The sequence below is a fragment of the Chiloscyllium plagiosum genome, unplaced genomic scaffold (genome assembly GCF_037043375.1).
Source record: "Chiloscyllium plagiosum isolate Xiang-an unplaced genomic scaffold, Cpla_swu_hap1 HiC_scaffold_9, whole genome shotgun sequence".
Taxonomy (NCBI): domain Eukaryota; kingdom Metazoa; phylum Chordata; class Chondrichthyes; order Orectolobiformes; family Hemiscylliidae; genus Chiloscyllium; species Chiloscyllium plagiosum.
Genome location: NW_028270147.1, coordinates 61,453,528 through 61,474,751, shown reverse-complemented (window position 1 = coordinate 61,474,751; position 21,224 = coordinate 61,453,528). Strand labels below are relative to the sequence as shown.

At 38.8% G+C, this 21,224-nt stretch overlaps 1 protein-coding gene across 2 annotated transcripts in view; it reads left to right on the top strand.

The window, feature by feature from the left end:
• Positions 1-21,224, top strand: part of pde4ba (phosphodiesterase 4B, cAMP-specific a) — a 629,074-nt gene that overhangs the window by 214,848 nt on the left and 393,002 nt on the right. Inside the window, exon 1 of one of the 2 annotated variants that reach the window (XM_043699426.2) lies at positions 4,668-5,088. The exons of the other annotated variant lie outside the window; for it this stretch is intronic. Coding sequence (XP_043555361.1) covers positions 4,832-5,088 — 257 coding nt within the window. The 5' untranslated portion in view covers positions 4,668-4,831. Of the gene's footprint in view, positions 1-4,667; positions 5,089-21,224 lie in introns of those variants that run through there. 2 annotated transcript variants of the gene reach the window in all.

Below are 21,224 nucleotides of genomic sequence, written 5' to 3'. Positions count from 1 at the left end.
CTGTGTCTGGCTACTGCAGACCTCATTTCTCTTCTCGTCTGGCTGCTTTCTGTTTTGCTCACAGCCTGGGCTATTCAGCAATCTACCAAACAATCACTTTAAAGTACCTGTGTCAGTTATTTTGCGAATGAAGACTAATTATCAATCTGCTTCACTTGTAGACAATCCCTTGCCCTCAGTTTAGATTATCTGCAATGTGGAAACAGGCCCTTCTGCCCAACCAGTAGCCCACCCAGACCCATTTCCCTCTGACTAATGCACTTGTCACTATGGGCAATTTAGCATGGTCAATTCACCTAACCTGCATATCTGTGGACTGTGGGAGAAAACCTGAGCACCTGGAGGAAACCCACACAGACACTCTGCAAGCTCCATGTAGACAGTCACCCGAGGCTGGAATCTAACCTGGGACCCTGGTGCTGTAAGGCAGCAGTGCTAAGCACTGAGCCACCGTGCCGTCCAGGGTTTATATGCACATTGCTGGACAAGTAGAGTCCACAAAATGCATCACAAATTCCTTACTTTCAAAACATGCAGCCATCTTTTCTAAATCCCTGGTTTCAAAACAGTTCCTTCTACATTTAATCTGCTGGCTTTTTCATTGATCCACCTCCATTGCCTCTCTGAGCTTGCATCCGTTTCCTTTTTCATCTCTGCAAAATGAAAATCTGGTGAGCAGTAGCCTTTTTTAATTGAAATGCATCTGGTAGTTTCGGGCATTCACACTGCCATCATGAAAATCTGGCCCTTAATTTTTAACTTCATAAGGATATAGAAACGATGAATGTTGGTGTGTATTTGAAAAGTAGGAGGAACAAGAGATGAAAATTCAGAGGAGCAATGACAGGATAGAATTAGAAAATAGAGAAGGAAAACAAGTTGCTCAATAATACAGCCATGATCTATTACAATAGTTCAAAGAATCCTTATTGCCTGTTTTGTGGCAAAAGCCACAAACACTAATGGTTGCAAATATGACAAGTGATGGGTCGTTTCAAAGAAGCAGCAAAAATCCAAAGGTTTTTTATTACACACTCAAGTGACTTATTTAGTTTCCTATGTGTGAGAAACAAAGCTCACTCACTTCAATAATTTCAGTCCGAGACACGATCTGAATCAGAAGTGTCATTTATTTTACCCTTGCAAGAGGGTGTGATATCCACTGTCTACAAGGCAAGGGACACACGCACACTGAATTCAACGAATACACTATATTTATGTAATTTGGTTCCTATTTTTTTATCCCATTGCTCCTCCCCGTTTACATCTTCCACTTCTCTAAGACCGGCACCCATTACTCCTGTTTATCTCTTGCCTTATCTGGCCTTGTCTGTGACAAAATGCTTTTTTCTGGCCTCAAGGCTGTTTGACCACATCCTGCTGTGGCCCATTGATAGGTATTATCCTTTCTTCACCATTATCTACTCCCTCCATCTGTGCTTTCCCCAACCATACTGATCCTTATGACCTTTTAATTGGGGTTTGTTCCTGTGTTTCTGTAAAAGTGGGAAACAGATGCTTATAACTACTGCTTGTGCAAGCATATCTGGCTTAACCTACATCCTCACAGCACCTTATCTATTTGTCTGTAACATCTACCATTGTTTTGCAGTTACGTTTCATTCTTGCATACAATTTTAGCTAATACAAAAACAATTATGTATTTCCTCCACATAGTTTGCATTTTAGTTGACTCTTAGTTAAAGCAATTACACACTGGTGTGAGTTCATTTACCTTGCATAAGTAATTATAATTGCAGAAGTAACACTACTTTACCTATATCCCCACACTATGTAATAGGCAAATTATGATCTGTGCTGGTATAGAATAGGTGATAGTACATTTGGGACCTGCTTTCCATCTTTCGTCTGAAATGCATTGGGTGAGACAACCCGAATCAACAGCTCATTTTATATATGTACACAGACAAATTTATCGTCACTGACTTTTTTTTGAGCACTTTGAACCCTGAAGAAAATAATTGTACCTGAAAGTTATAAATTCTATCAATCTTTGAAAAAATATACTAATTCAAACCAAGAAATAATTGTCAACAGGCCTTACAGCAACCTCCTGCTTGCCCATATGATAATGGATGTTTTCCATTCTAGTTAAAGCATTTGATTTGCTCAAATTTTCTGCAGTTTGTCATTTTGTTAGGGAAGCAACTAGTTTTTCTTTTCCAATTACATTTTGCTCAGTGCATTTAGCCAGTGGGCAATAGATGCTTTCAGATCAGGAATCATTCATGCTGGATTCCCAATTTGTATTGAAGCTTTGGCAGTTATAGTTGTATTTGCAGGACAGGAAGTATGAATTTGTTCCTAATTGTAATTCAGTGAAACCTGCTGGAGATTTTACATGTGCAGGCATTGTGTGATGACTATCTTCGATGTGATGCTTGAGATTTTTGAACAACATTTTTTTACATGAATAATGGCAATTTATTTCAAGTACTGAATAACATTGGTTATTCATGAAGATGATTCCAACAAAGGATCAAGAATTTCTGATGAGTTCATAAATATGGACAAGTGTGTTGTTAAGCTGACCTTGTCATGTTTGCCACTAGGATTTAAATATGCATGCAGCGCTGATAGTGGAAAAAATAATCCAGTGCTACTGAAGGATTTTAAAAATGTTTGTTTTGTTCCCTCCACTGGTGTTTGGGTAAATCTGCTTTGAAATGAATAAGACACCTTTCAGTTTCAGGGGTTCTTACATTGCCATAATGTTTGATAGCTGTGATTATTAGAGGTGCTTGGTTGGAGTGCTTAGTTCTGTTGAGACAGATGTTCAGGGAATCTGTAAAACGTTCACAAGGCTGTAACTACATACTAGTACTCTGTGGTTTCAGATTACATAATTCTTTGCACAATTAAATGACCACTTCAAAGATTACCTTTTCTTCAGTGGAGAGTTTATTTTTGCAGGATCAATTAGTTATCTTTGAGAATGGTCAGTGAGTAATTCCTGACTTTTGAGGTCAATGCTTACTCAATACTGGGTGACCAACTGTAGAGGATACTTAGTGTGCTTGGAAATAATTTGGGGGAAATATGAAGGACTATGAATGTGGCATAGGGTATCTGAGTGAGTGGAGAGGTAGCATGGGGGAATCTGAGCAAGCATGGAAGTTGAATGGGTAACCTAAGTGAGCATGCGGATGACATGTGTGATAGGTGTGAGCAAAGGGTCGCGGTGAGATATAATGGGCTTTTCAATGATGTTGAGTGCTGAGCAATTGTATTGGCGAAGGTAGATGGGCCATCAAATCATCCATCCTCTGTACAATACTACTTGCACTCTATCACAACTCTGAAACTACAATGGGAATCTAAATCTTCTGAGCAAAAAAAAAATCCTGGGCAAAGACCCAATCACAGAATTGTTATGGCCTAGAAGGAAGTCATTTGGTGATCATGCCCGAATCGGTTCTGTTACCTGATGCCAGTCTCCTGCCTGTTCCCAGTATACCTACACACCATGTCTATCTAAATAATCTTAATTGAACTAAAGTGATGCTGAATAAAAGTGACACAGTTGCTTTAAAGATAAAAAGATCATATACAATTGAAAATAATGATCCAAATATTTCCATACATCCCTGTAGAATTGACACCACCCTTCTGACGGACACACTTAAAGCTTTCACATCTGTTTCATTAAAGCTGTGTTGCTAATGCATCAATAATGGCTTGAAAGGTAACTACTTGCAGTCTTTACTCTGCAAATGAAGATTTGCTCCATCACTACCAGATTTGTACCATTAGATTAGATTACTTAGTGTGGAAACAGGCCCTTTGGCCCAACAAGTCCACACCGACCCTCCGAAGAGCAACCCACCCAGACCCATTCCCCTACATTTACCCCTTCACCTAGCAATTTAGCATGGCCAATTCACCTAACCTGCACATCTTTGGACTGTGGGAGGAAACCGGAGCACACTGAGGAAATCCATGCAGACACTGGAACAATGTGCAAACTCCACACAGACAGTTGCCCGAGGCGGGAATCGAACACGGGTCTCTGGCGCTGTGAGGCAGCAGTGCTAACCACTGTGCTGCCCATAACTTCTATAATAAAATCGTACTGAAGGGCATGATGTGGCAGTCTTTGTTTTCTAATTTAAATGTTCGCTTTCAGAAAATACAATGCATTGAAAATTGCATATAGCCCCTTTCTAATGGAGAAAAGCAGTCCATTTAGCTGAATTGAGTTGGTGCCATGTGTCTCTATATGAATGAAAAGTGTTATTCATAGGTTATTGGAAAAATAATTCTGAATGAAAATTTCATCACTCGATGATTGTGATTTTTTGAGACCAAAATACTAGAATCACCAAAACAGCTGATTGCCTTGTGGTCAGTATTAAAATTGATGAGCATTTTGTAATAGTCTTTTACACCAATGATTTGTTGAAAATTTTTTTTCTTCTGTTTAAAATTTTATGAGTGTGGGTAGCTTGAGCTGAATGAATTCAGTGAGGTTCAGTGTGTATTTCACAGACATGCCACATCCACTAGGTGGCTTCTGACATAAATGAGCACACATTGGCTTGTATTCAAGACGGCTGTCAGTAGTGCTAAAGCTCCTATAAAGAGCAGCTGGCCATCATTACTTGTGGCAAGAGGGGCTTGACAATTCCAAGGTTTACTGAAACTGTTTCTAATCCTGCATGTTTTGTTTATTCAAGTTGTTGCTTTAAGAGCAAGTCATTTTTTTTTAAACTGATGTAGAACAGCAGCTTGATGTTATTGTGCTGAATTTTTTTCTGCTAGCAAGGCTAGCTGAGTGTGACAGAGGACAACAATTTTCAATGGCACAGATATGTTGAGCATCAACGATATGACAACAAAGGACGTTTTTCGTTGTGAGCTTACTGCTCCTGAAGAGGATTCTTACATAAGGACTTTTAAGGAGCATATGCATTTGGAACTGGAACCTTCCAAATTGACAGGAAAGAGAGCTACTTCTCCAAAAATTTCTCCTCGAAGCTCCCCTAGAAATTCTCCAAATCTATTTAGAAAGTTGTTGGTGAATAAAAGCATTCGTCAACGTCGGCGGTTTACTGTTGCACATACATGGTAAGATTTTTAATTATAGGGATGTGCATTTTTTATTTCTGTATGGAACAGATCATTAGGGACATCCTAACAGAAGCTATTAATGAGATGATTTAAATGAGGTGAATGCAATATGTCATTGTGCTGCATAGCAGTGAAAAATAAAATCAATGTACTTCTTGTAGTAGAAGAGCTGTGGGAAGAATTGATGAATGAGCTTAGCATGTTTACTATAGAAAAATGTCTCTGAGTGCCTGTGATGCAGTAATGGTTAGGAATGATTGCAGTTGCACCTGCAGAAAGCTCTAAGCAGCAGTGTGGATGAGCCACTTCATTCTGTCACAGCAAAGTGTCTGGTTTTGAATTATGTTCCTTTTGTTATTAAAGGAAATTGAAAAAAAACTCCAAGGTCGAAGTATTCATACTATCAAATGTTTCGCTTTCAGAATTATCCACAGGAATATGGCAGAATTACTATGTTTTTTAGAACACTCTTTGTAAATAGGCTTCTATTGGCTAGTCTGAAATATCTGCAGTATGGGAGGACACTGCTCTAATTTAACTCTTAAAGGAAGTTATCATCCTAAGTTTTAAATTTTTAAAAATTGCTTTTTTTTTACTAAAACAATGGAAATTAGTTAATTAGTATTCCATAATTTAAAATCCTTAATATAAACCTTCTGGTTTATTGTCAAATGTATTCTGTCCCTCCCTCAGCCCTTGATAGACTGCTCCATTGATGACATAGTGGTCTGATTCTCAGTGATGCTGCTCTCAATTTGTTCAACCTGTGATCTCATCTCGTGGAACAGTTCATACATCCTAGGGGAAGCTATGTAACTTTGCCATTAATATTTTATGGTGCAGGTATAAAATTTTCATTTATTAAAAAAAACAACATACTTTTTATTACATTATTTTGTTATATTAACTTTAAAACTAGTCACAGATTCTGTGGCATTGTGGTGTTACCTTCATTTGGAATCACTGTCAGCCCACCTCCTGTCCCCACAAACACTTCTGTATGCCTCTGGTCTGTCTTCATGTCTGCATCTGTGATATGCATTCAGAACTGGATTTTAGCACTTTTCTTCCTCCTAATGTATTTAGAAAAAAACAACAATAAACAGAAAGGCTAGCATAAAATCCTTATAGCAAGTTGAAAGAATTCCATCAAATTCCATTAAATTTATGTTGCCCAACTGCATGTTTCAGCGTAATGGAGCACTTTTTAGAGTGACCCTTAATGAGGATACTGTGAATGTGTGTCTCCTGACAAAATCTTAATGCGTGTCAGCTGTTAGACACTCCTTTATTCATTAGTGAAGGTTGTAAATTTTAATTTTGTTTTCAAGATCATGTCTTGTATTAATAAAGATGATTAATTTTGAAAGAGTTGCTAATTAATAGTGAATTTGTTTGTTTTAATGCTTTTCATTTATATCCTGAGCAGTTCTCAAGTTGTGGTAGCACATTGTATTTTTTCAGTTGCATTCATTACTTGCATTTGCTTGTTAACTTGAAGTTTATCATAGTTTAATTATTGCAGTTTTGAATTATCTAGCAAAGAAATGCAGATAATTTTGAATCCTATATGTTGTATAACATCTTCTAAAGTTTAAGTAGATGTAGAAAAAAACAGGGAAGAGAGAAAATTCATAGATTGGATTTTCCCTGTGGGTTTTTGAATCCTGTCATCAGGCTGAAATGGGGTAATAAATTTGCACAGTGTGGAAATAGTCATTCAATATGAGTTTCAACTGAGTGGCCAGTTTAAATGCTGTTGTCATTTTTGATGTGTTCACCGTTTTGAAAGGTATTTAATCCCCCACATCCCATTTTCTATCTGTATCCTCCGGTGTCTTTCCATTGAATGTATATTCCCATTCCTTGTTTCTCTTTGCAATAAACCTTGGATGGTTTACTTGGCGAATGATTGGATCATGGGGTAAGTTGATATAATGAAACCTCCAGGAATAGATTGTAGTCAAAGTTGACAGCCTTAGCATAGATGTACAAGTAAGTACAAATAATGCTTGAATAAATAATAAAACAAAATGACAGAGGTGCACAGCAGATCAAATCTAAGAAAGAATGGTAGGTCACCATTTGTGTGAGAAGTTTAATAATGCTGCCTCCCCACCCACCCACCCACAAAAAAAGTATTAAGCACCCTTTTTCTTTCAAAGATTCAATTAGAATCATAGAGGTGTACAGCATGGAAATGGACCCTTCGGTCCAACCTGTCCATGCCGACCAGATATCACAACCCAATCTAGTCCCACCTGCCAGCACCCAGCCCATATCCCTCCCAACTCTTCCTATTCATATACCCATCCAAATGCCTCTTAAATGTTGCAATTGTATCAGCCTCCACCACATCCTCTGAAAGCTCATTCCATACACTTACTACCCTCTGCGTGAAAAAGGTGCCCCTTAGGTCTCTTTTATATCTTTCCCCTCTCACCTTAAACCTATGCCGTCTAGTTCTGGACTCACCAACACCAGGGAAAAGACTTTGTCTATTTATCCTATCCATGCCCCTCACGATTTTGTAAACCTCTATAAGGTCACCCCTCAGCATCCGACGTTCCAGGGAAAACAGCCCCAGCCTGTTCAGCGTCTCCCTATAGCTCAAATCCTCCAACCCTGGCAACATCCTTGTAAATCTTTTCTGAACCCTTTCAAGTTTCACAACATCTTTCCAATAGGAAGGAGACCAGAATTGCACGCAATATTCCAATAGTGGCCTAACCAATGTCCTGTACAGCCGCAGCATGACCTCCCAACTCCTGTACTCAATACTCTGACCAATAAAGGAAAGCATACCAACTGCCGCCTTCACTATCCTATCTACCTGCGACTCTACTTTCAAGGAGCTATGAACCTGCACTCCAAGGTCTCTTTGTTCAGCAACACTCCCTAGGACCTTTCCATTATGTGTATAAGTCTTGCTAAGATTTGCTTTCCCAAAAATGCAGCACCTCTCATTTTTCTGAATTAAACTCCATCTGTCACTTCTCAGCCCATTGGCCCATCTAGTCCAAATCCTGTTGTAATCTGAGGATAACCCTCTTCGCTGTCCACTACACCTCCAATTTTAGTTCATCTGCAAACTTACTAACTGTAACTCTTATGCTCGCATCCAAATCATTTATGTAAATGACAAAAAGTAGAGGGCCCAGCACCGATCCTTGTGGCACTCCACTGGTCACAGGCCTCCAGTATGGAAAAACAACCTTCCCCCACCACCCTCTGTCTTTTACCTTTGAGCCAGTTCTGTGTCCAAATGGCTAGTTCTCCCTGTATTCCGTGCAATCTAACCTTGCTAATTAGTCTCCCATGGGGAACCTTGTCAAACGCCTCACTGAAGTCCATATAGATCACATCTACTGCTCTGCCCTCATCAATCGTCTTTGTTACTTCTTCAAAAAACTCAAGTTTGTGAGACATGACTTCCCATGCACAAAGCCATGCTGACTATCCCAAATCAGTCCTTGCCTTTCCAAATACATGTACATCCTGTCCCTCGGGATTCCCTCCAACAACTTGCCCACCACTGAGGTCACGCTCACCGATCTATAGTTCTCTGGTTTGTCTTTACTGCCCTTCTTAAACAGTGACACCACATTTGCCAACTTCCAGTCTTCTGGCACCTCACCTGTGACTATCGATGATACAAATATCTCAGCAAGAGGCCCAGCAATCACTTCTCTAGCTTCCCACAGAGTTCTTGGGTACACCTGATCAGGTCCTGGGAATTTATCCACCTTTAACCATTTCAAGACATCCAGCACTTCCTCCTCTGTAATATGGACATTTTGCAAGATGTCACCATCTATTTCCCTACAGTCTATATCTTCCATATCCTTTTCCACAGTAAATACTGATACAAAATATTAATTTAGTATGTCCCCCATTTTCTGTGGCTGCACACAAATTCTAGTAAATAATTTATCAATACATTTTGGGAAAACTTAGTAAACAGAGTTTTATGAATTTGTGTCCAATGAGCTTAACAGTAATTTGTATTGGATATTGAGCTTTGATATTTTGCAAGGTTTCTCCAAGTCTCCCACAATAACATTGATGGGAAACCAACACAACTTACTGAAAAATAGACTTGTATGCCCTTCCTGTGGGTGTTCTGCCAGTATTCAAACAAAGGTACAGCAAGAAAGTGGGAGGAGTTTCACCGTTTCTATGTTTATGTTGTGCCTTTTTTGAATCCTATATAATACAGTCCAGATAAAAATCATAGCGTCTCTGCTCAGTCCAAAATGTAGTATGCAATTAATGTTTTAAGAATAAGTTTATATAAATCTTTCCTGTCCTAATCTTAAATAAGTTTTTTTTTCCTTGCCATATTGATAGGTGGTGAATGATCTTTGTGTAATTTGAAAGTAAACTATGTTCATAAATCAAAATGAATTATTTATTGCATTTCATCCCGGGTTAGACTCCATAGAAATGATAATGGCTTAATTGATGCATTTCATCTTGTATCTATGATGTTACCAATTCGACCAACCAGTTCATGTGGTGTTTATCCTCCATGCTTTATCACAGGCATTTTGTATGTGGATGGGGAGGCACATTCCATGTTGAAGGCCAACAGAACAAGCTATGTGGATTGATGTTCGACAAGGTGGCTAGAAATCTCCTTTTTGAGAGGATCCTGAGTGTATTGGAGACATCCTGAATAGGCCGCATCCCTGCCTTTGCAAATCCTCTTGAGCCTGCCTCCCATGCCCCTCATATTGACTCTGATCCTAGACTGACCTGACTTTCCCTGTGTGGCAAACTGTCAGTAGGCCTAGCAGTGGTCAGTGCCCTCAGCCTATACTGGTGGGACTGTGAAGCTGCTGACCAGCCACCTGACTGACTAGCGGTTTTCTAAGTGTGACATTTTCCTCCGATGAAGGTGGAATTCTCACTTTTAAGCAATTCATGCTGCTGTCTGTATTAAATTGCAAGGATGTCACTGCAAGCATAAGTGGTGTCCCCTGTGACTTTTTAGCAGGAGCTATGGACCACACCCCTCTGTACAGCTCAGCCCATAATGTGGGCTAGAACCACATACAAATCAAACCAAATGGGACCAGCAGATTTTGTTACTTGAAGAACTTTAGTGAAGCAGCTGGCTTTTTATAACAATCTGGCACCTGCTATGCTCAGTTTCCTAGTACCAGCTCACACATTAATGAATTTGTTGAATTTCATTACTTTTCATAGTATGGAGCTTCAAGACTGCTGGTTAAGTGTCGTTATGGTACCAGCAGAAATAATACCTTGGGATCTTTTACATTCACCTGGCTAACAGGCAGGGTCTCACTTGAACATTTCATTTGAAAAATTGAACCTTATGCAGGATTCACAGAACATGAAGCTAAAATGTTAATTTAGAAACCTCTCCCTTGAGGGAGAGTTAAACCTGTAATTTTTTTGACTTTTGAGTGAAATTGCTACCAACTGTGCCAAGCTGGCAATATCTTGTCCACTTATCATTTAGCTCCTTCTTGTGAATGCTGGTAATTATAATTAATTATAATTACATATATTGTGCCAGTAATTATAATTAATGTTACATGAAGGTAATTTTAAAAAAAATCCAATCCTCAGGATCAGGTGTGTCTGTGGTGTGTGTGTTCATTTTGAAACATATATTGCACTACCTAGCCTCCCCTTGAGAGCAATCTCATCCCCTGATGTGCTTAACAGTTTCAGATATATATACCCTTGAAGCTTTAGGCATGAAATTAACCACTTGATAAAATTGTTCTGTTTTAATCAATTCTGGATGTTGAACATATTCTCCATATAAGGGCTTATAGGTAGCATAGACTTCACTTTGGATAAATGTCATAGAAATCCTTCACATTGTACTGAATTGTCCTATAATAGCCAGGTGTTCATACTGTCCAAAAAAAAGGAAATGATTGTCCAAACTTTTTTAAAATTTAAAAGCATTTGGGTGTTGCAGGCATTTGCTGCTCATCCATAAAGAGGAAATTAAAAGACAGCTGTGTTGTTATGGTTCTGGAGTCACATCTAGGCCAGACCAGATAAAGGTAGCAGAATTCCTTCCCTAATGAATATTAGTGAACCACATGGTTTCTTTGAAAATCCATTGTGGTTGCATGGTTGCATTAGGCTAACTTTGAATTTTAGATTTTATTGAATTCAAATTTCATCATTTGCCAAGGTGGGATTTGAACCCATGTCCTCAGCTTGAGTTTCTAGATTACTAGTCCACTGACATTACTGGTACACCACAACTGAAATAGAATGAGAACATGCTCACACAATCTTTATCTTTCTTTGACCTCTCCCACTACCAGTAAAAATTTTAATTGCAAAAGTTCACACAGAATTTGAAAATCTATAGATATATGATGGAAGAGGGTGAATTATTTCTGTTGCTCCAGATTTTTGATATGTTTTGATGCATATATCCAATGACACAGCTCTGTTCCACTTTGTTACAGATCAAATGTGCAGATCTACAATGGAAATTGAGTCCCAGCATCATCATCTATAAATCTCTGGAGTAACTTCTAAGATGAATGCTTAAACTTTATTTAAAAATCAAATTTTAGTGACTGGAAATTTCCTAATTAGGTTTGAGCCTTGGTCATCCCTTTTGATCAGAGTTTGCTTCCATTTTGAGGAGCTTGACAGAGTAGATGTTGAGATGTTTCCACTGGTGTGGAATCTCAAACTAGGGGACATAGTTACAGAATAAGGGCTCGCTCATTTAATATTGAGATCCAAAATAATTTCTTCTCCCCGATGTCTGGAATTTTCCACCCTAGAGAATTGTGGCAATTAGATCACTAAAAAGTATTTAAAGAGAAAGTAGTTTTGAAGTATCAGGGAGTTGAGGGCTATGCTGAATTGACACAAAAGGAGTTGAGACCTTGTTGAATGGCCCATTCCCGCATCTGTTTCTATGTTCTTATTATAGATTTGCTTAATTTAAAATCATTGACTCATATTTGTAAGTTGCATATTAACAGTAAGATATAGTAACGTAAGCACTGAATAGGAAAAATTAGCCAGTCAATTGAATTTACTCCCTCCACTGATGAAGGATTCCTCTCCAAATTTAGTCTTGAGTGAAATTTCTCCATAGATATTCCTTGAACTGCAATGGTTATATAACTATTCCTTGTATAGTGCTTGCTGTTCAACCTTTTGTAAGTTATTGCTTTTAAAGCTTTAATACTTCAAGCCAGTTCTGGACCCTTAATTCAGGTGACCTACAGACCATAAATGGTAGATTTTAATAATTGTAAAATGCAATATTTAAGGGTAGTGGAAGCTGTCAATTTACTTTGGCACACTGGGTTTGGACTTGTAGCCAACTGCGGTGATGTCTTGCTGTGTTGGCTATGATCTATCTTCTTGCTTTTCTTCAATGTGTTGTGTATTGTGCTGTTGAAAGCTGGTGCTCATTAATCTTTTAGAGACACAATCCCCACCTGCATGATCAGTAGTGTTTCTGATCTCTGGCTTTGCCAATACAGGATAGGTTTCTGATGGGTTGGGTGATGCATAACAATTCTGATTGATTGGCTTATTAAGGGTGACGGTCATATCACGTCATATCCTCTTACCTCCTGACTGTTTCTTTAATATATCAGTTAATATTAAAATGCAAGGTCACTTTGTACAAAAATTGACTACATCTCTGACCAAACAAGAATGCCTTGTTCAAAGGGTCCTTAGTGTGATAGTGTTGTACATTACATATTATATTACTGTATTAAGGGCTTTAGGATTCTGGAGTAAATTTACAATGGTGTAATGGAATTACTCCTCACTGGACATAACCAGAACGTGTAGGTGAAGTAGAGACGATGAGAGAAACATGGAGAGTTGGACAGACACTTTTAAGTCTAGCCAAGTGAATGTTAGAAGCACCTTGTGAGAGATATGTGGAGAAGACCAATGAGCATAAGGCAGCAGAGTTCATGGAATAATCTTTCAATAGTGTAAGATTAGAACCAGGTGCTTTTACTATCATAAATTATAATATTTAGTCTTAATATATATTAAACAGTGTAATAAAAAATCCAAACCCGAAGACCACTCTCGACCTTGCCTTCTCCTTGACCAGTCTGACTTGAACCCCAACTCGTGGATGTTGGTGTAAAACCATACACTATACACTTAATATACTATTAAACTGATTAATTAAAATGCCTTAATCACCTAATCACTAAATATGACTGAACTGCAAACTGCTCTTTCACAAGTTTCAACGTATCTAAAGTTTAAACAGAAAATTACAGTTCCAGATTTTACTTTTCAGAGGTCGCATATTTAATGTTGTTTTCCTTATCTGTTTCGTAAGATTTGTGGTGTTTTTATAATTCATCACTGATTCCTTCTGTCCCTAAGGTTTAATATTCCTTTCCAAACTTGACCATTCCGAGCAACCTTAACCAGTTCCAGCATAACTTTCACATTTTTGCATTGACTGAATTTCCCATTTTTCATTGCTTCTTGGCCTTCTGTCACTTATATTTAAAACAAGAATCAAAAACCAATAAACGTATACCTGGCATGCTGCCTCCACAGTTGAAATTACTTTTCATCCCTCCTGAAAGGCCAGTAGCTATTATTTCTCATGTCTTTGTTCCTACTATCTCTGCATAGACCCTGTCTCATTGGAAAGCATGCATTGAGTTCTTCTCTGACTAATCAATAATTAATATGATTACCTCTGCTTTATCAGGAGATGGAGTGAGCAGTTTAATAAGTTCAGTTTTTCATTGCACTGTGTGGAAACAGGGTATATTATTAATATTAATTGCAGTTTAAACTATAGCTTAAAATTCTGCTTCACTGCAATTTGCACCTTCACTAACAAGGCTTAAACACTTCCAGAGAACATACCATGACTACTAACATCCTGAGCGTAATTATTTATTGACACTTAATTGTGTAGTAAAGCATTCTGTGGTTTTCTTCAGGTGTGTCTTCAGCCAATCCTGAGGAAGGGTTACACCCAAAATGTCCACTTTGCCACTTCCTGATGCTGCCTGGCTTGCTGTGCCCTTCCAGCCTCCTGCCTGCCTAAAGTGAATGACAGAGCCAGTGTGTCTGCCAACTTGTTTTCAGTAGATAGAGTCATAGAGATGTACAGCATGGAAACGGACCCTTCGGTCCAACCCGTCCATGCTGACCAGATATCTCAACCCAATCTAGTCCCACCTGCCAGTACCCGGCCCATATCCCTCCAAACCCTTCCTATTCATATACCCATCCAAATGCCTCTTAAATGTTGCAATTATATCAGCCTCCACAACATCCTCTGGCAGCTCATTCCATACACATACCACCCTCTGCATGAAAACGTTGCCCCTTAGGTCTCTTTTGTATCTTTCCCCTCTCACCCTAAACCTATGCCCTCTAGTTCTGGACTCCCCATCCCCAGGGAAAAGACTGTCTATTTATTCTATCCATGCCCCTCATTATTTTGTAAACCTCTGTAAGGTCACCCCTCAGCATCCGACGCTCCAGGCAAAACAGCCCCAGCCTGTTCAGCTCAAATCCTTAAACCCTGGCAACATCCTTGTAAATCTTTTCTGAACCCTTTTCAAATTAGTCATACAATAATTATGTATTGATGAGTATCAAAATCAACCCTTAATATAATGACATTCTATTAAGACTTATGGAAACTACTGAACCTAAAGGTATTTTTGAGAGTTGATTTGCTTGACTACTTTGCTGAGGTTGAACTATACTGGTACAAGCTGTCTGCTGCACCCAACACAAAATGCTTGCCATTGACAAGCATGATTTTGCAGTGTGTCTGGCCAGATTATGTGGTAAGGTTGAATTTAAGGTTGTGCTTGAAGATATCAATCTAAGCGTATTTTTAACCTAAATTACATCCAAGTCATTTTTGCCATGAAGAATTAAATCTATCTTATACTGTGTAGGATTTTTTTCTTAATTTATCTGCAAATAGAATGTTCTGGAAAAGGACGGTGATTTTTTTTAAAAAAAAAGTTCTTCTATTAATAACATATGACAGAAACTTGATAATTCAACTGATTCTGTGCTGTGATTAAAATGGTATAAAAATAGTTCTACTCCCACAATGGCTTCCTTGCCATAAAATGAGTGATTTTTAACATTCCCAAGCCAAAAAAGGCTATCTCAGTCAGAGCATAGCCCAAAGCGTGCTCTTTGTTTTATTAAAGTATAACTTGTTGCAATAAAAATTATTGTTGAGCTGGGTAACTCATATTTCATGCATGTTACATTGATGTATTGATTTTATGCAGTTGAGACTATGCCTTAAGTTTTTCATCTTTAAAGATGCTGCACATATATTTTAAGGTAACTGATGGTGCATTTGTCTTACAGCCCAGCAACTGGGCTTCAGTAGTATTTTTTGTAATTAATAGAGGCTTCCTGTGCTGTCGTTGGGGATGTGCAACAGGCATTTATTTTTGCTTTCATCCATAGCTCTTTAGACAGCAGTGCTGGAGCAGCAATGTCCTGATATAAGTCAGTGTGGAATGTGAAACTACCATTCAGGCCATTACATTGTTCCAAAAACAGGCATCAGCTCTGTGCATTGCACACAAAATACTCAGTTCCTCATCAAGATAACAAGTTATCCAATCTCTAAAACATCTATTATTTTGAACTTGCATTTATCTTTAGATTTTCATATTTTAGTTAGTAGGCTTCTGGAGCACACTAGTTTCTTGGTCTCGGAAGATTGTAAAGAAACAATAGAATATCAAATACTGCAATCATGTAATGAAAGAGTTCTCTATAATGTAGATAATTAAGTCTTAAGTCTTTGTGTATTGTGTGTGCAGGTTCTTGGTCTTTATAAGGCAATTGGTCTGATATATGCTGAAGTAATGCATCAGGTCCTGAATATGCTTCACTACCTAAAATGTTGGACATTTAAAAGTGCACCAAAGATTGAACCACAGTATTCATAAAGTAGATTTTTTTATATGAAAGGATTTTTATCTTTATGAATCTGGCAGAAACTAGATGTTTGGGCAATTGAAATCAATGGATAATTTATCCTAATGTGAGCACTCCATGCCTCCTCCCGCAATAGTCTTTAAAAATTTGCACTGCACAGTTTTTTTTTCTGAACCAACAGTGTGGCCACCTACTGAAACTGACGACAGGGTCCCTCCTTAAGTTAGCAATTGGAATTTAAATAATTAATTTAACCCCAACTACAATTTCAAATGATGGCCTTAATGTGGAGTGAGCTGTGGCTTTCCTGCCAGGTGAAGATTGTGATTAGGCTAGGAAAAACAGAAGTGCCCACAAAGAAAATTGAAGTATTTCTTCCCAATGCTTCCTGAGATACCCACATGCACTCCTGTCTGACCACAAAATATTGTTTCCAATGTCCATCCCTTTGATGCTGGCAGCAACTATCCATGCCCAAGATATTTTAGATCGTGACCAGCTGTCATTTTCTGCCCATTTCAGGCAGCCAGGTGACCTCCAGCATATGTAACATTCAGGAATTAAAGCTGCCCAAGCCAAACACTTCAGGTGTAGCATTCCAACAAGTTCCATATCTGCACAGTTGTGCTGCAACTTGGAAGCTACTGTGTATGCATGGCTAATCAAAGAAACTTAAACATACAGGCCATTTTAAAAAAAAACGTAAGGAGCATTGGGGCTCACATTCATCTTGCAGCCTGCCTAACAGAGTCCCAGTTAAAATCAGCTGGAGTAAAAACATTTTTCATCTTCAGCACTAATGAAGATGTCTTCATGGTCACAACCTAAAGAATATTAAATTGGCCATATACATGCCAATTACAGTTCTATAATAGGTCTGTCTAGGCAAGGTAGCTCATGGCTAATGATGCATAGGCATATTATTGGATACATCTCAATGTGATCCAATAATATATCTTAACCAGGATGGTATCTTTCTACTTCGCATGTTTATCATGCTTATGGCTGATCTAAGTTGCGATTGCGTATTTAGCTCTAAATTAGTTTTTGTGAGATGAGCTAACAGTGGTGAAAAATTGGATTTACATTATCTACGCTTATATTTCTCTATGGAGCAAACCATCATCCCCCTCAGCCCAACTGGATTGATTGCCAGATGTCCATTGGTAACCACTTGCGTCTAATTACTCCCATTTACACTTAGCAGGATGTCAGACTGAAAGTCATCTGCAATGTTTCATAACTTTTTCAAGAATTAATTATTCAGCCAAAGCACTTTTCTTTTAAAGAAAGCCAATCTCTGCAGAGAAAGTTTTGTTGGTTTTAAAATGGTGTATGTGTGTTTGTAAGGGTATTTAGAAGGATATCTCTGTGTTAATAAGCTATGAATCTTAATTGGACGCATCTTGTTTTATCATTGTCACTGTTGATTAGAGAAAGCTAGTTAGTCATAGAGTCATAGAGATGTACAGCATGAAAATAGACCCTTCGGTCTAAACCCGTCCATGCCGACCAGAAATCCCAACCCAATCTAGTCCCACCTGCCAGCATCCAGCCCATATCCCTCTAAACCCTTCGTATTCATATACCCATCCAAATGCCTTTTAATGTTGCAATTGTACCAGCCTACACCACTTCCTCTGGCAGCTCATTCCATGCACATACCACTCTCTTGTGAAAAAGTTGCCCCTTAGGTCCCTTTTATGGCCCCTCTCACCCTAAACCTATGCCCTCGAGTTCTGGACTCGCCCACCACCCGGAAAAGACTTTGCCTATTTACCCTATCCATGCCCCTCATAATTTTGTAAACCTCTAAGGACAGCCTTCAGCCTCCGACGCTCCAGGGGAAACAGCCCCGGCCTGTTCAGCCTCTCCCCATAGCTCAAATTCTCCAACCCTGGCAACATCCTTGTAAATCTTTTCTGAACCCTTTCAAGTTTCACAACATCTTTCTGATAGGAAGGAGACCAGAATTGCATGCAGTATTCCAATATAGTTGGTGGATTTCTGTTCTGAAACTATCAATATATAATTGATCATATTAATAACTAGAGAAAAATATTTTAAATATGTTGTGACCAGTAGAGCAGTGGAAGTAGAGAGAGAAAAACAGCAATTCTCCAGACTTAGCCATAACTTTTGCCTTCCTGAACAGGCTGAAACATCAATGGAAATTCTAAAGCCACCTTCAGAGAGCTCAAGTCTTTTCTTAATTTAGGCTCCTTGGTTGCCACTAGTGACTAGTCATTTTCAAATTGCACTTTGATACAGCTCAGCAGATTTAGAAAGGTGGGAGATCAACCAGCTCCCAACTTAATTTAGCTACTAGGTCAGAATGGGGTCAGAGAGAGGGCCTGAAAGGTTGTGCATGGATCACCAGTGAACCCCATATATGCATGATTGTTCTTGTTTTTTTTCTGGTAACACAACAGCTTGGGCCTGTCCTTCAGTGGGCTGTTGCTTATTTTGTGAGATGTCTTCATCGTCAGCCAGGCCAACATTTGTTGCTTATCCCCACTTGAGCTTGAAGTTGTGAGCTGCCTTCTTGAAGCTCTACAATTCTCTTAATGTAATCACTTATAGTGATGTTAGGCAGGGTGTTCTAGGACTTTGACCCAGTAACCATATAAGAATGGCAATATTCCGAAACTCAAGTGTGTGGGGCTAGGAAGAGACCTTGCAGGTTCTGGAGTCATTGCCTTTGCTGCCCTGCATCTTTTAGGTGGTAGAGGCCATGAGTATGTTGAACAATCCTTAGTCTGCTGCGGTACAGGTTGTACATAATACATCCTGCTGCCACTTATAATGTCATGGAGAGAGTGAATTTTTAAATTGGTGGATGGTGTGCCAGTCACATAGGCTTCTTAAATGTTGTAGAAGACACTTCATCCAGACATGTGGAGAGTATTCCAAGAAACTGTTGACATTTGCCTTTGCAGGCAATGTATAGGCTTTTAGGAGTTATAAGGTGAAATACCCACAAGATTCCTAGCCTTTGATATGTAGTTATGGCAGTAGTGTTTATGTGATTGGTCTAAATTTCTGGTCAGTGATAATTCCCAGGATGTTGAAGGTTGGCAGTTTTAGCAATAGCAATGATACCTTGGAGAGATGGTTGGATATTTCCTTGTTGAAGACTATCATTGTGAGGCATTGATGTGGTGCAACTATTACTTACAAAGACCGTTTTAAGGACCACTGGTTAGGCCATTCAAGTTTGCAGAGAAACTGAATGAGTATACACCATTTGTCTGATTGTGCCTGAAAGTCTTAAATGGGGACAGTTAACTTTCATAGGACCTAAATTTGTATATTTTATCAACCTGTCTCTCTGGTCAGAATAAGTAAATGAGTTTACCCATACACGCCAATCTGAAAAATGCATCACAACGAACCCTTAGATGGCAACCTGAACTTCAACAAATTGCTTGATTTTCAGTCGAGTAATGAGTAACTGGCAGGTAAATTTCCTAAAACCTGAAATAAAAGAAGAATTGTAAAACTAAGCATTCTTTGTAAACCTACTGGTACATTTAAGTACAATGCTGTTGCCAAAATGTTCTAAACAGAAGAAATATGTTTACTAAATGCTACTGTTTCAGCAATTGAACAGAAGAACTTTCTTAAATTTTTAACCTGCCTATAGATAGATTGAAGACCAATCATGTAATTAAATATCACCATTAGATTTCTGTTATAAATGAAATCATCTGATCATTAAAAAAAAATGACACAAATTGCTTCTGTAATAGCTGGGGTGGATAAATAGCTTGCATCATGTGGGTACTGAGCCTTTTGGACTGGTAAGGTTCCCAGGCTCTATCCTTGGGAAATGTTAATTAGCTCATCAATTGTTATGTTTTAGTTGGCTGAACATAGCAAACAAGAAAAAGATTGTCCAGGTTTCTTGTTACTGCACCTCTTTCTCACTATTTTTTGCAGTTGTGTGTGTGTCCGCGTCTGCGTGCGAGAGTGAGGTGATGTCCCCCTTCATTCAGCTATGTTGCTGACGTATAGAGCAGTGAAGTATTGGCGTAAAATTGTCACCCCATTATCTGTCATTCCTTGCAAGAGACAATGGAAGGGTAAAAGATTGGAAAAAAAGTGCACCATCAATTATGGGCCAGGAATTTTAGGAAGGCAGGTTATTCCTTCCTGTTACCCAAAGATACTGTGGTCCCATAACCAACACATGAGGATGAGACTTCCATCCTTCACTGGGGAATGCATTCTGTGTGAGTGCTGCCTACCAATCTGGTTATGATGGGATGGTGATGTCTGATGTTAAAAGATGGTCTTTCTTGCCTGGGCAAAGCTGTTATTTTTCTGAAGATGTACATTGAATTGACAACACATGCCTATATTAAACAATCATTCTAAAACGTATAAAAACAGTTAACAAGATCGATGATTTTTTAAAAAGCATGTTTGTGGATGCTGGAACCATGAAGCAAAACAAGAAATTGCTAGAGAAACTCTGCAGGTCTGGCAGTATGTGTGCAGAGAAAGCAGGGTTAATGTTTTAAAGTCTGGTGACCCTTCTTCAGAACTGATTGTAGCTAGGAAAATGTTGGCATATATGCTGAATATGGATGGGAGAAGGAGTAAACAATAGGTGGAGATGGAGCCAGAGAGAGAGAGAAACAGCAGTTGGGTAGACAAAGGAGTAGGTAAATTTCAGCCTGGGCTAATCAATGTCTGCTATGGATACCATTAGTACCTGACAATGGGTTGTTTGTGATAGCAGTCCATGTGATGACAAGGTCTGGTGTGTGGGGATTAGGAGAAGGGCATGGAAGATGGTTCTCAGGACCTAAAATTAGTGAACCTGATATTAAGTTCTCAAGGTTGTATGGTCCCCAGGTGGAAATTGAGATGCTATTCTTGCAGCTTTCCCTGAGATGTTGGCCAGGGAACACAATGGTGTGTTGAAGTGGCAGGCAACTGGAAGGGTAATTTTTACTCCAACTCTCCCTATTATGTATTCCTCTCAACTTCCAACTCTCCTCCCTTCCCCTGCCAAAAAAAGGTTAATTCTGCTTTCTTTCCACAGGTGTTACCAGACCTGCAAAGTTTCTCCAGCTATTTTTGTTTTTGTTGTCAATAATTAAAACTTTGTAACATTTTTTGAGGATCCAATGTGTTCTGATCTGCTGAGCGTACTCCCATCAGATGAGGTATGTGAAATT